The sequence below is a fragment of the Saimiri boliviensis genome, chromosome 9 (assembly GCF_048565385.1).
Source record: "Saimiri boliviensis isolate mSaiBol1 chromosome 9, mSaiBol1.pri, whole genome shotgun sequence".
NCBI lineage: Eukaryota > Metazoa > Chordata > Mammalia > Primates > Cebidae > Saimiri > Saimiri boliviensis.
In genome coordinates, this window is record NC_133457.1 from 5,806,310 (window position 1) to 5,819,265 (window position 12,956).

Consider the following 12,956-nt stretch of genomic DNA (forward strand, 5'->3'; position numbering starts at 1 on the left):
GTTTTAGAATTTGCGTGTTTTTAGTTCTGTTTCGTTTGGTCGTTAGTTCTAAGATCTGTATTTTTGTAAACATATAGTCAAAATCTAGGAGAAAAAATATTGTCAACAAGGTAAAACTTTGATTTATTTTACAGATTTCTTGAAAGCAAGTAGTGTAACTAAATCCAGTAGTCAACTTGGTTTATATCTCCCGGATTATTTCTAATCACTCATAAAGATGAGCTTCTGGCCAGGTGTGATGATTCACACCTGTAATACCAGCAGTTTGGGAGGCCCAGGTGGGTGGATCACCTGAGGTCAGGAGTTCAAGACCAGCCTGGCCAATATGGTGAAATCCCATCTCTACTAAAAATACAAAAACTAGCCGGGTATGGTGGCGGGCACCTGTAATCCCAGCTACTCCGGAGGCTAAGGCAGGAGAATCACTTGAACCAGGGAGGCAGAGGTTGCAGTGAGCCAAGATTGCACCACTGTATTCAAGCCTGGGCAACAAACGCAAGACTTCATCTAAAACAAACAAACAAAACAAAACACCAAAAAACAAAAAAACAGACTAGCTTCTAATTTTCTACACATATGCTCACACACAAACATAGACATCCCTATCTGTTTAGGGTTATAAGCTCGACCAGTAACGAGAGAGAGAGAGAGAGAGAGAGAGAGAGAGAGAGAGAGAGAGAGAGAACTTGCTCGAAATACCATGAAAGTGTGCTCTTCTTGTTTTCCTTCAGCTTTGAAGAGAAAGACAACTTTTTCCTAAAAATCTCATTATCAGGCCCAAGTTTACGGTTAATTTCACTTCTGTTGATTCAATTGGAATTACTATCTTCAGATGCCATAATTATATATACCAGGTGTTTTAAGACCTTCATCAATAAGTTTGGAGTTGTCATCTACCACTTTCCTGCAACAGGCCTTCTAAATGTTTTCCTTCTGGATTTCTGGTTGAAATTTTGCTAGTCAAGTTTTCTCTCTCCTATCAGTACTCACCCACCCTCCTCACCCCCGATTGTTAACAGCAAGTCTCCATTTAAATGTATTTCTGCTACCATTGACCCACTGAAAGAATTTTTTCAGGTGATATCTACAAGTTTCTCCAATTAAAAAGTTATTATTTTTCCCTTTGTAGTAATTTGTGGAGAGTTCTGATAAAGAACCAAAATTCTGTGTCAAATTTTTACCCTCTGGTTTTAGCATTCATTCATGATTTTCTATGGTTATTAGTTGGCATCCTATTGCAAGAAAAGCCTTTCTTCTTTCCTCACTTATTTATATTAATATAGATTGCTGAGTTTTATTTTAATCAACGGGTTATAATCTATTATGATGATTTATACCGATGGCAAAATTATCGCAGCTTTAGCCACTGGGAGAGACTTCAGGCTGGCAGCTGTGGACCTTCGACCAGTTCCCGTCATTTTTAAAGCACTTCCGCATCTCCGGCACAACTGATACCGCCCCGGCCCTGGTATCCTTCCTTTCTGCAGAGGTGGTGTCAGAAAGCCGCGGTTCCTCTTCTTGGAGCGTGGGATTTAGAAACCAAGGAGTGGGTGCTAGGTGTACTACTGGCCTTTCATTGCTTGAGCCAGAAGAATTTCATCTCTTCTTTTGCCGTGTATCAGCTAGAACTTAGAAACCATTCCAAGTGTGCTCCAGAAAACAGATTTTTTATCACCTTTCTCAATACTCTGAGGCAGAATGACCTACGTCGGCCAGAGACGCATCGCACTGAAGCTCTTCTCCGCTTGAGACCCTCTAGGAGGAAAGTGCACGCGTGTGGGGATGCGCGTCTTGCAGGCGTGGATTGCATCCTCACCCGCGTGCAATGCAAACCAGTGTCCTGCAGAGTCCGCTGTGGTCCGGCCAGCGCAGCACGGAGCTTCCTCAAACCTGGAGCAGCTGCCACGCTTTGCAAGGACACCGTAGAGGGGCATGTCCGCGCTCCGACTTCCTCCCGACGCCGCCTCTGATTGGCTCCTGGGCTTATAAGACACGCGTGGATGAGCCGCGGCCGCGGGCAGAAAGTTGCCGGAGGTCTCCGGGTGGCATCGCCCTGTCCTCTTCGCCAGCCCGCGGGGGCGCCGAGCCGAGGGCGCGGGGGGAAGATGAGGTCATCCTGCGTCCTGCTCGCAGCCCTGGTGGCGCTGGCCGCCTATTACATCTACATCCCGCTGCCCAGCTCCGTGTCCGACCCCTGGAAGCTGATGCTGCTGGACGCCACTTTCCGGGGTGCACAGCAAGTGGTGAGGTGCAGCCCAGCGCGGCTCTCCCTTCCTCCTCTTACGCAACATTCGAAGGGGGTGCAAAATGTCTCCGCCGGGTTCCACGAAAACGCAGGTTTTTCGTAATGCAGCGAGGCTGCCACTTTTTAAGGTGGTCCGGTCGGGCATTTTCAGGGTACCGCTTTCGCGTCCTTGCTCGCAGCGGGCAAGAGCTGCCTTTCCTCGTCTGCGTTTGTGACGGGGGAGAAGTGCTGGGATAGAATTTGACAACTGCTTAAACCGTCGTCTGTCCTCAATATCTTCCTCCTTGGTTTGCAACGTCAAAAGGCGTTTTATAAATCAACATTTTATCAATCACCCTTCCCCACATTGTCATTCTGCCATAGGGGCCGGCAGAGAGTGAGTTAAGTGCTTGTAGGAGCGCTCGGAAAAAGCAGGCTCTGGTTCCTGGGAATGCAGCCACCTTAGAAGCCAAGCAGGCGAGGGCAGTCTCCCGGTGTCCCCAGGCTGGGGAGCGCTCCCTTCCCGAGCCCGCAGGCAGCCTCCCCATCCGAGCGCGTAAGGCACTGTAGATATCTTGCACCCGAGGCAGATCTCAGCTCAGCCCCGGAAAGGGGACTGGGAGGCTGGGCTGGCTGAAAGGGGAGGAGGCGGCAGCCCGTGTTTTCTTGATGCGTGTCTTCTGCTTGCCCTGCAGCATTTATTATGTCCTTGGCTGTCAGATAACCTTTTCCTGAGCCAGGTTACTTTCCTTCACCTGGGAGGGTAACATTTCTCTCCACTGTATCTTGGGCGTGTGTTCATAGACAGGAAAATGTAACTGTCTCTGGTTTATTCCATGGTAAGGGGCATTATTTTTAGTGTCAGAGAATCTAAAATCTAAACTACAGTCTGCAGCCAAGGCCGAGCCCTCTGATTGGACGGTATTTCTGAGCCGGCTGCTCTATCTAAACTCTAACCTTCTCCAAAAGCAAGCCTCCTCCCTCACCCCAACCTTGGGCTTTAATCTCAGAATATTTTTTATAAACTCCTTTCAGAAATGACAACTAGAGAAAGAGAAAAAAAATCCTTTCAACCTGAGAAAGCTGATTGTATAAAATCATCCGTGTTCCCGGCAGGTTTGTATTCCTGTTTCCTGTCCACTCATTTATGTGTAGGATTACATAATCTGCGGGGCTTTATCCTAGCAAAAGTCCCCTTACTAGGGTATTGTAAGCTATTGGAATACATTCCTGGCATGGATTTGCTTTTCTTGAATTCAGCCACATTCTCACCTCCAAAGCCCCTTTCGTTTCTTAGGAAATGTCTGTGACGCTATAGACCCGCCCCCCCGCCCCCATCACCTTCCTTTCCTCCTGCTTCCTATATTGTTGACATGGTGAAAATGATCATCCCCTTCTTTAGCACTGGTGTCAAGAAAGTCAGTCTTCATGTAGGAAGCCCTGCAATCCCTCTCTTCCCCCATGAAATTATGTAATTTGAGAGTAATGCCCTTCAAAGATTGAGGAACAGTGATGTTTCCCCTGGTGGGTTAATGGTCTTCTACGATAATTTAAACAGAGGAAAACAGGGAAGAAATCAAACTGCTATGTTAGCTGCAGAGATTATTCTTAGTTTTCAGGTCGCCAAAGAAGTCTTCTCCATCATAAGTCATCTAGGACAAGCTAGGTTTGGAGAAAAGCCTTTCTTTCCCTGCTAGGCTTGGCAACCCATCAATGGCAAGGCAGTGTGAGGTCCTCCGCGGAGTATGGCCTCGGGTGGTGCTTGGAAATGATAGTGGGTGTAACGTGAAGTCAGCAATAGATGAGTCACCTGACACTGTGGCTCATGAGTGGATTTGCAGAGAAATGCGTCTCATCAATTCTCTTCTAAATTGTGAAATATCAGAAAGATCATTATGGTCAGATGGAAACATAGTCTACTTAATAAAGTGATTTACCAGTGTCACCTCAAATCTTCCTGAGTTTTCCTGTAAAATAGGGCAAATAAGTACCTTGTAGGTTTGCCGTAAGGCTTAGTAATGTATTGGAGTGCCTGTGCTTGCAGTCAGTCTTTGGGTTGTCCCCAAGGGTCCATTGTGGATTTGTGGTGCATTATGGGAACATCTATAGGAATGCTTACCTTTTTTGAAGCAATTAAACAAGTATAAACTGGAAGTCATTTATGTAATTGAAACCTAGAGCACTACTACTAAATTGCGTGGTGTCAACCTCGTTACTCAACTAATTTTAGTTTGAGTTTATTGGCTCAATTGCAAAGGCAATTGACGCTTTTTAGAGATCAAGCTCAGCCTACTTTCTAACACAGCATCACCTGCCTACCATCGAGAAATGTGAATGTTAAGTTTATTCTGTTGTCGTTGGCAAATGCTTCACCCTTTCCTACTCTTCATCTCCTTTATCTTGTGCAGTGAGTCAGATTGTTGAGATTATGTTCATTGCACCTTTCTTCTTTGGGGTTCCCCATATTCCCTAAGAAGAAGCAACTTAGGACCTCTCAGACTTGTCTCAAACACATGCTATGCTAGAATCACCTAAGGACTGTAAAACAAAACAAAACTTGATACTCGGGTTACACTACATACCAAACCTACTCAAAAATCTCTGGGAGGTTAGTGTTCCTAGCACTGTTTAAGAAAAGTTCCCCAGATGATCTTCATTGCAGCAAAACTTGAGAACCACTGTCTATAAGATAAAACGTGTTGCTGTAGTAGACAACGTACTTTCCTTAATCTGCAGGTTATATTGCATACATGTTGCTGGAAATGAGTCCCTTTACGTTAGCATGGATTAGTTTATCAGATTAGTCGACACTTTGACCCTAAGGGGATAAAATACTAGCTAGGCAAATTTCAGTGTTACAGCAAAGCCACCTAAGACTTGAGTAGCGGAAAAGCACAAACCAAAGTAGGTCTTGGAAAGGCGAGGAGTGATTGAGATGAAGACCAGGCAGCAGGAGGCTAGAGGAACAAAAGAGAGAGTCTGGGGGAGTCCTGAAGGCTGATTTCCAAATGCTGTGCAAACAGATTTTTTTTAAAAGGTAATCTCAGGGCAGGTTAAAATACTGAGAAGTGTACATTGCTGGAGAAAATGCATGTTAGAACCACGTTTTTTGGAGAACAGTTTAGCAATATCTATCAGAAGCCTTTAAAGTGTGCTTATTTTTTGACCTGTAATCCCTCTAGATAGAATTTATTGTAAGTAATGATAGATATAAAGCCATAAAGATGGAAACATTTTACAGGATTGAAAAACGTGTTCATCAGCACCATAAGACAAAGAAAAAACCCAAAAACTTGTTGAACTTGTCTAAAAGCACTGCCATTTATAATAAATGTGAAGGAACATTCAGCAACCTTTTTCTTTTTCTTTCTTTTCTTTCTTTCTTTTTTCTTTTTTTTTTTTTTTTTGCAGCACCATTTAAAATAATTAAAATTTAAGAACAGTAAAAGATTAAATAATGATAAATTCATATTTGAGAATACTAGGCAGTTAAAAAATTTAGGTTGTAAAATGACTTGCAAAAGATTTATACTGTGTGTTAAGCAGGAAAAGGCTACAAAATAGCGTATACACTATTTATGTATCAAAACGTGTATCTGTGTTTGTGTAGAAAAAGCAGAAAGATATAATTTAAAACATGATGATTTTTTTTTTCTGGGCCATAAGATTTTATCTTCAGTTTTTGTATTGGTATGTTCTAGATTTTCTACAATGAACATGTAGTAATAAATTACTTTAAAACTTTTTTTCTTGGTCAGGCGCGGTGGCTCACACCTGTAGTCTCAGCACCTTGGGAGGCTTAGGCGGGTGGATCACAAGGTCAGGAGATCGAGACCATCCTGGCTTACATGGTGAAACCCCGTCTTAAAACACATACACACACAAACACACACGCACACACACATACATTTTTATCCACGCATGGTAGCTCATGCCTGTAATCCCAGCACTTTGAGGGGCTGTTGTGCCAACCCCCCATTAATCTCAGTAGTGAAGGCACCAGGTTGAAGAGGCTGAAGAAGATTCCTACAGCCTGCAAACAAGACATGGGTTTTGTTGTTGTTGCTGAGATAGTCTTACTCTGTCACCTAGGCTGGAGTACAGTGGTGTGATTTCTGCTCACTGCAACCTCCTCTGCCTCCTGGGCTCAAGTAATTCTCTGCTTCAGCCTCCTGAGTAGCTGGGATTACAGGTGCCTGCCACCACCTGGCTAATTTATTTTGTATTTTTAGTAGAGACGGGGTTTTACCATCTTGGCCAGGCTGGTCTTGAACTCCTGACCTCGTGACCTACCTGCCTCGGCGTCCCAAAGTGCCGGGATTGTAGGTGTGAGCCACCGCGCCTAGCCTGAATCATTTTCTAACTCACTACTGCTTATGCTGTGAATCTTTTCAGTGACATAATATAAAAGAAGTACTGAAATTGGAACCAATGCTGGGTGTTCCCCCTGTTTCTTATGCATGACAGTGCTTTTGGACTTAGTTGATCAAGGATTTTCATCTTGTCAAATGTCCCCAAATTTGTTGAGACTTAATGTCACCTCACTTGAATTCTCTGTGCATGACTTGCTTTTGGGCTGTGTGGGTGTGGTTTAAATGACAAGTCAGCTGGAAACTGCAGAACTCCAATGTGCTAACCTCTTTCATAACAGTTTTGAACTGGAATGTTTACTAATGTCGGGTAAATTTAACTTTAAAACATTAGTAAACGACTGTGCAGAAATTGTGATGACATGTATTTCTTCATATACATTGATAACTTCACTAACCACACTTTTTAGCTGATTTGCTAGAATTTTTCTTTAAACATATGACAGCAGAAAGCTTTTAAGAATAGCGTCAAGGGCTTTATTGAATCAGTATGAGTTCTGACAGGTGAACAACTTGAGTTGGTCTCTGCAGATAGACCCTATGAAACATTAAGGTCCGGTTGATTCAGCCACCAGGTATGTAAGATAATCCCCAATTGATACTTTCCTTTTTATTTTTTCCTGGCACTTCTGCAAATATAGCCCTGAGCATAGAAATACCCTCATTATTTTAATGGGACATCCTATTTCTATTTATGCAGTTTGAGCTGGATCTGAGACATTTCTATGAAGTGTGAAAGTGCAGTTAATCATTCTTAAATGTTCTTTTTATGCACAATTGCCTCTTTTAAAATAGCATATATATAGAGAGAGAGTTGGAGTCTCACTCTGTCACCCAGGCTAGAGTGCAATGGTGCCATCTCAGCTTACTGCGACCTCCACCTCCTGAGTTCAAGCCATGCTCACACCTCAGCCTCCCAAATAGTTGGGATTACAGGCACCTGCCAATCATGCATGGCTAATTTTTTTGTATTTTTGTAGAGACTGGGTTTCACTATGTTGACCAGGCTGGTCTTGAACTCCTGACCTCAGATGATCTGCCCGACTCAGCCTCCCAAAGTGCTGGGATTACAAGGCATCAGCACTGCTCCCAGCTATATTTACTTTAAAAAACAAACAAACAAACAAACAAACATGTAACACCACAAATATGTGTCATTCTTCTGGAGGGCCCATGCTAATCCTCTGTGAATTGTTCCAATTTTAGTACATGTGCTGCTGATATGAACACCATATATTTCCTTTTTCTGCCAAATGTACTTAGGTGGGAACTGTCTACCACTTACCCTTCATTTTGTGTTTGTATAGAATGAGGAAATGTAATTCAACTTATTTTCATTTTTTATGTTTTAGTTTTATTTTATTTTTATTTTTTTAGAAACAAGGTCTTGCTCTATCACCCAGGCAGGGATGCAGTGGTGTGATCATACTGGAAACTTGAACTTCTGGCCTCAAAGGATCCTCCTGCCTCAGCCTCCTGAGTAGCTGGGACTACAGGCACATACCACCATGCCCAGCTATTTTTCTTTTTTTCTTTCTTTCTTTCTTTTTTTTTTTTTAGGAGAGATGAAGTCTTGCTGTGTTGCCCAGGCTGGTCTCAAACTCCTGGGCTCAAGTGATCCCTTCGCTTTGGCTTCCCTGAGTGCTGGGATCACAGGCATGAGCCACTGTACCTACCTGTAATTGAATTTTCAAATGAAAAACCTGACTATATTCCCTGCCTAATCTAAGATGTGTCATGTTATGAAATTTTAACAAGCTATCTTTCAGTGTGTAATAAAATTAAAACCCTGGAAGTCATCACTTACTAAATAAATATTTACTAAACACCAAGGCAGGGAGCTGGTCTGGCCAAACAGAAATGTGTAAGGCAGATACCTAATCTTGAGAAGCTTGCAGTCAAGTGTGAGGGATGATAAATCAACTGCCAGTCAGAAGGTGGGCGCTTGGATGATGGAAGAATTATGATAGAGGCATTTGCGGGTTGCAGCAAGAGCCTTGGAAAGAACATCTGAAGCAGACCTGGGCACTGGGGAAATGTCTCTAATCTGCGACATCAAGCTTGAGTGCTTACAGTAACAATAACATCTATTGAGCATGTAGTGAGCATTTACTCTGTGGTAGATACTGTGCTATGTGCTTTGTATGCAGTTAGTTTAGCACATGATAATACAATCAGGCAGGTGTTCTTTATGTGACAAAGGAGGAGACTGAAATGCAAAGAAAAGTGACTTAAGATGACACAGTTTATACGAGGTGGAGCCTGAATTCAATTCCAGCCAGTGTTCCTCCTGAACTCAAGAGTTTAACCACTGTGCTAAATTTCCTTATAAAGAAACCAGAGAAGAGAATGGTGAAAGGGGCCTTCCAGCCAGAAGCAGCAGTAGGCGAAGGTTCTGGTGGGAGAGGAGGGTACAGCCGAGGAACTAAAAGTAGTTTAGACTGGCTGGAGCTTGAAGTTGGCGCGGTGGCTCACGCCTGTCATCCCAGCACTTTGGGAGGCCGAGGCGGGTGGATCACGAGGTCGAGAGATCGAGACCATCCTGGTCAACAAGGTGAAACCCCGTCTCTACTAAAAATACAAAAAAAAAAGTTAGCTGGGCGTGGTGGTGCGTGTCTGTAATCCCAGCTACTCAGGAGGCTGAGGCAGGGGAATTGCCTGAACCCAGGAGGCGGAGGTTGCGGTGAGCCGAGATCCCGCCATTGCACTCCAGCCTGGGTAACAAGAGCGAAACTCCGTCTCAAAAAAAAAAAAAAAAAAAGAAAAGTCAGAGAGGGAGGCAAAAGGGAAGCACCAGGCAGGTGAGGAAAAGCTCTGTGGACAAGGAAGAAGCGACCGAAAGTCTGCTAGCAAAGTCACATGCTCAAAACCATATCAATGTTTAAATGTTGTTTAAATGCACTCCACCTTGATATCTCAGATAAGATACATTGCCCCAATGCCCAGGTCTGCTTCAGATCGTCTTTCCAAGGCTCCTGCAGCAACCCACAAATGCCTCTATCATAATTCTTTCATCATTCAAGCACTCGCCTTCTCAGTGGCAGTATAGACACTGGAACCTAAGAAAGCAGAAGTGAAGGCAAGAGACCACTTAGGAGGCACCAATCCAGGTGAGAGCATGAACTAAGGAATTTGGACCGATTGGGAAGAAAGCTGACCAGAGCTGCTGTTGGAGGGGAGAATGTGGAGCAAGAGAGGATATTAGTAGAGACGGGGTTTCACCATGTTGGCCAGGCTGGTCTCGAACTCCTGACCTCAGGTGATCTACCCGCCTCAGCCTCCCAAAGTGCTGGGATTATAGGCATGAGCCACCTCACCCAGCTTATTATCATTGTTATTAAACACAGATAGTCTCCAAGTTACATGTATTTAGATAGCCGTATAATTTATTGTCCAAACCAGGACATTTTTGAGAGTAGCAGGGACTGCTATTAATAATCATGCTAGGTCAACAGTGTTTTTTCCTTTGAGACAGGGTCTCAGGCTGGAGTGCAGTGGTGCAATCTCCACTCACTGCAACCTCCACCTCCCCAGGTTCAAGCATCTTCCCACCTCAGCCTCCCGAGTAGCTGGGACCATAGGCACACACCACCATGCACAGCTGATTTTTGCATTTTTTTTTTGTAGAGATGAGGTCTCCCTGTATTGCCCAGGTGGGTCCCAAACTCCTGGGCTCCAGTGATTCTCCTGCCTCAGCCTCCCGAAGTGCTGGGATTACAGGTGTGAGGCACCACGCCTGTCTCAGAACAATGGTTTTAAACCAGAATGATTCTCCGTCAGACCTGGACGGATGCTCACGCTGCATTTGTTTGACTTGCACACATTCAGCCTAATCAAGTCAATGTTGTGAAACGATCCTTTGTTTCCCAGTCCTCAGTGCTCCAATCTGACTTCATCCTCCAGTTACCACTCCTCCACCCCACCTGGGCTTCCTATCCCCTGTAGAATAAAAGTGCTAAGTTCCTTGACTGGCACTCGGTGCTTGCTACAACCTGGCACCATGGTGCTGACATGTAGCCTCAGTGTGTCACAGATGACAGTTTAGCTCATGAATCTGTTTAAGACCCTCCCACCCTTTTACTTTGGTCAATATCCCACGCATCTTTCAATACCAACTCAGAAATCATCTCTTTTGAGAACTTCCCCATCCCCTTCCCTCTGACTGCGCTGCCTCAGCCTTAGTTTCTATCTCAACACTCTGCTAGGGTTTTGTTTTACTTTTATAGCCCTTAGATGTTGCTACTTCCTTACATACAGGCTCCTCACCAAATCATAAATTTTCTTACCTATCATAGACATAATTTTCCACTTACTATTTTAGGGGTTTTTTGTTTGAAGATCATTCATGATAGAGAGACTAGAGAGAAATCAGGAATGCATCGTTCTGCTTCCATTATTGCCGTGTTGCTGTGTCTGCCGCAAAGAGCAGACCCTGTGCTTCCACATGTTCTGACTCTGAATGTAGCCAAAAGGGGTTTTAGCCAAAAGTGGTTTTCCACGTGCTTCTGACTGAACGTAGCCGAAAGCTGTCCTTCACAACTGTTTTGCAAGCCTTGCTGTTTTTGGGTTTCTAACTTCCTCATGTTTTCATAGATTTACGCTTGTTTTCAAATTTGTCATGAATTACATGTCTGTTTCTAACTAAATATTAGTTATAATTATAAGCCAGCTCCTTAAAAGAACACTGGTGGTTTTCCACACTGGAGAGTTGTCAGCCTTTTCTTTTGCCTCTGAATGGGATAGTTGATGAATGTCCCATGAGAGACTGAGACCCTTTTTGGAGCTGCCTGTCCCATATTGTTGTCCGTGCCCTGAGACTCAAACTATCTTTATTGATCATGTTGAAATCTACTTTTTAAAAAGTGGAAGATGTTGGTCTCACCATTTCTGGTATACGCATCATTTCCAAGGTCAAGCCACTTTGTCCCAAGGTTTCAGTCACAACCATTTCACTGCACATGGTTCTTCCTTGCTCCTGAGAGGCGAGGCCAGGCAGCAATGATCTGGGCTTCCTTAACTTTCTTAGCAAGACAAGTCGATTCTGCTTTTAGAGGCTGGGCGCAGTGTCTTATACCTGTAATCTCAGCACTTTGGGAGGCTGAGGTGGGCGGATTACCTGAGGTCAGGAGTTGAGACCAGCCTGGCCAACATGGTGAAACCCCGGCTCTACTAAAAATACAAAAATAAGCCGGGCGTGGTGGCAGGTGCCGGTAATCCCAGCCACTTGGAAGGCTGTGGCAGGAGAATCACTTGAACCCGGAGGGCAGAGGTTGCAGTGAGCTGAGATCACACCACTACACTCCAGCCTGGGCAGTAGAGTGAGACTCTGTTTCGAAAAAAAAAAAAAAATTCTGCTTTTAGAAAATGATCAACTTTTAACAATAAGATTGCTGGCAGATATCTGTATAATAATAGATGCATTTGCAGAATTATCAACATGACCACTTTATAAAATAGTAGTTAATGTTTTCATTTTATAGGAAAGAAAATAGAAGCTCAGCAAAGTTCAGTAACTTGCTCACAGACACGGGCCTGCTTAGTGAGGCTGGCTGTGAACCAGGTCTGCCTGACTCCATGGCCCTTTCAGCTATACCCAACAGTCTCCTGTTACGGTTGTTCAATCTCTCTTCCCCTTCTCACTCCTCTCCTTCCATGCTCAGCTCTTTTTTTTTTTTTGAGACAGAGTTTCGCTCTTGTTACCCAGGCTGGAGTGCAATGGCGTGATCTCGGCTCACTGCAACCTCTGCCTCCTGGGTTCAGGCAATTCTCCTGCCTCAGCCTCCTGAGTAGCTGGGATTACAGGCACGCACCACCATGCCTAGCTAATGTTTTGTATTTTTAGTAGAGACGGGGTTTCACCATGTTGACCAGGATGGTCTCGATCTCTTGACCTCGTGATCCACCCCCCTCGGCCTCCCAAAGTGCTGGGATTACAGGCTTGAGCCACCGCACCCAGCCCACGCTCACCTCTTTTATGACTAGTTGTGTGATCCACATTAAGAACACATCAAGGCTGGCCATGGTGGCTGACGCCTGTAATTCCAGCACTTTGGGAGGCCAAGGCAGGTACATCACCTGAGGTCAGGAGTTCAAGATTAGCCTGACTAACAAGGTGAAGCGCTGCTTCTACTAAAAATATAAAAATTAGCTGGGTATAGTGGCAGGCACCTGTAGTCCCAGCTACCCAGGAAGCTGAGACAGGAGAATTGCTTGAACTCGGGAGGTGGAGGTTGCAGTGAGTCAAGATCATGCCACTGCACTCCAGCCTGGGTGACCAAGCAAGGCTCCGTCTCAAAACGCACACACACACACACACACACACACCAAAAAACGCATCACATAGGGAAGAAGTGTATTATGTA

The 12,956-nt window shown here is 44.4% G+C and overlaps 1 protein-coding gene and 1 non-coding gene across 2 annotated transcripts in view; one reads left to right on the forward strand and one right to left on the reverse strand.

The window, feature by feature from the left end:
* The first annotated feature begins 1,500 nt into the window (after positions 1-1,500).
* The window catches only part of NCEH1 (neutral cholesterol ester hydrolase 1), a 54,724-nt gene continuing 43,268 nt past the window's right edge, over positions 1,501-12,956 (forward strand). Inside the window, exon 1 of the mRNA XM_003925109.4 lies at positions 1,501-2,243. Coding sequence (XP_003925158.2) covers positions 2,001-2,243 — 243 coding nt within the window. The 5' untranslated portion in view covers positions 1,501-2,000. The remainder of the gene's footprint in view (positions 2,244-12,956) is intronic.
* LOC120368423 (U6 spliceosomal RNA) lies at positions 7,722-7,824 on the reverse strand. The gene has a single exon (XR_005582565.1). It is a non-coding gene; the product is annotated as a U6 spliceosomal RNA (small nuclear RNA).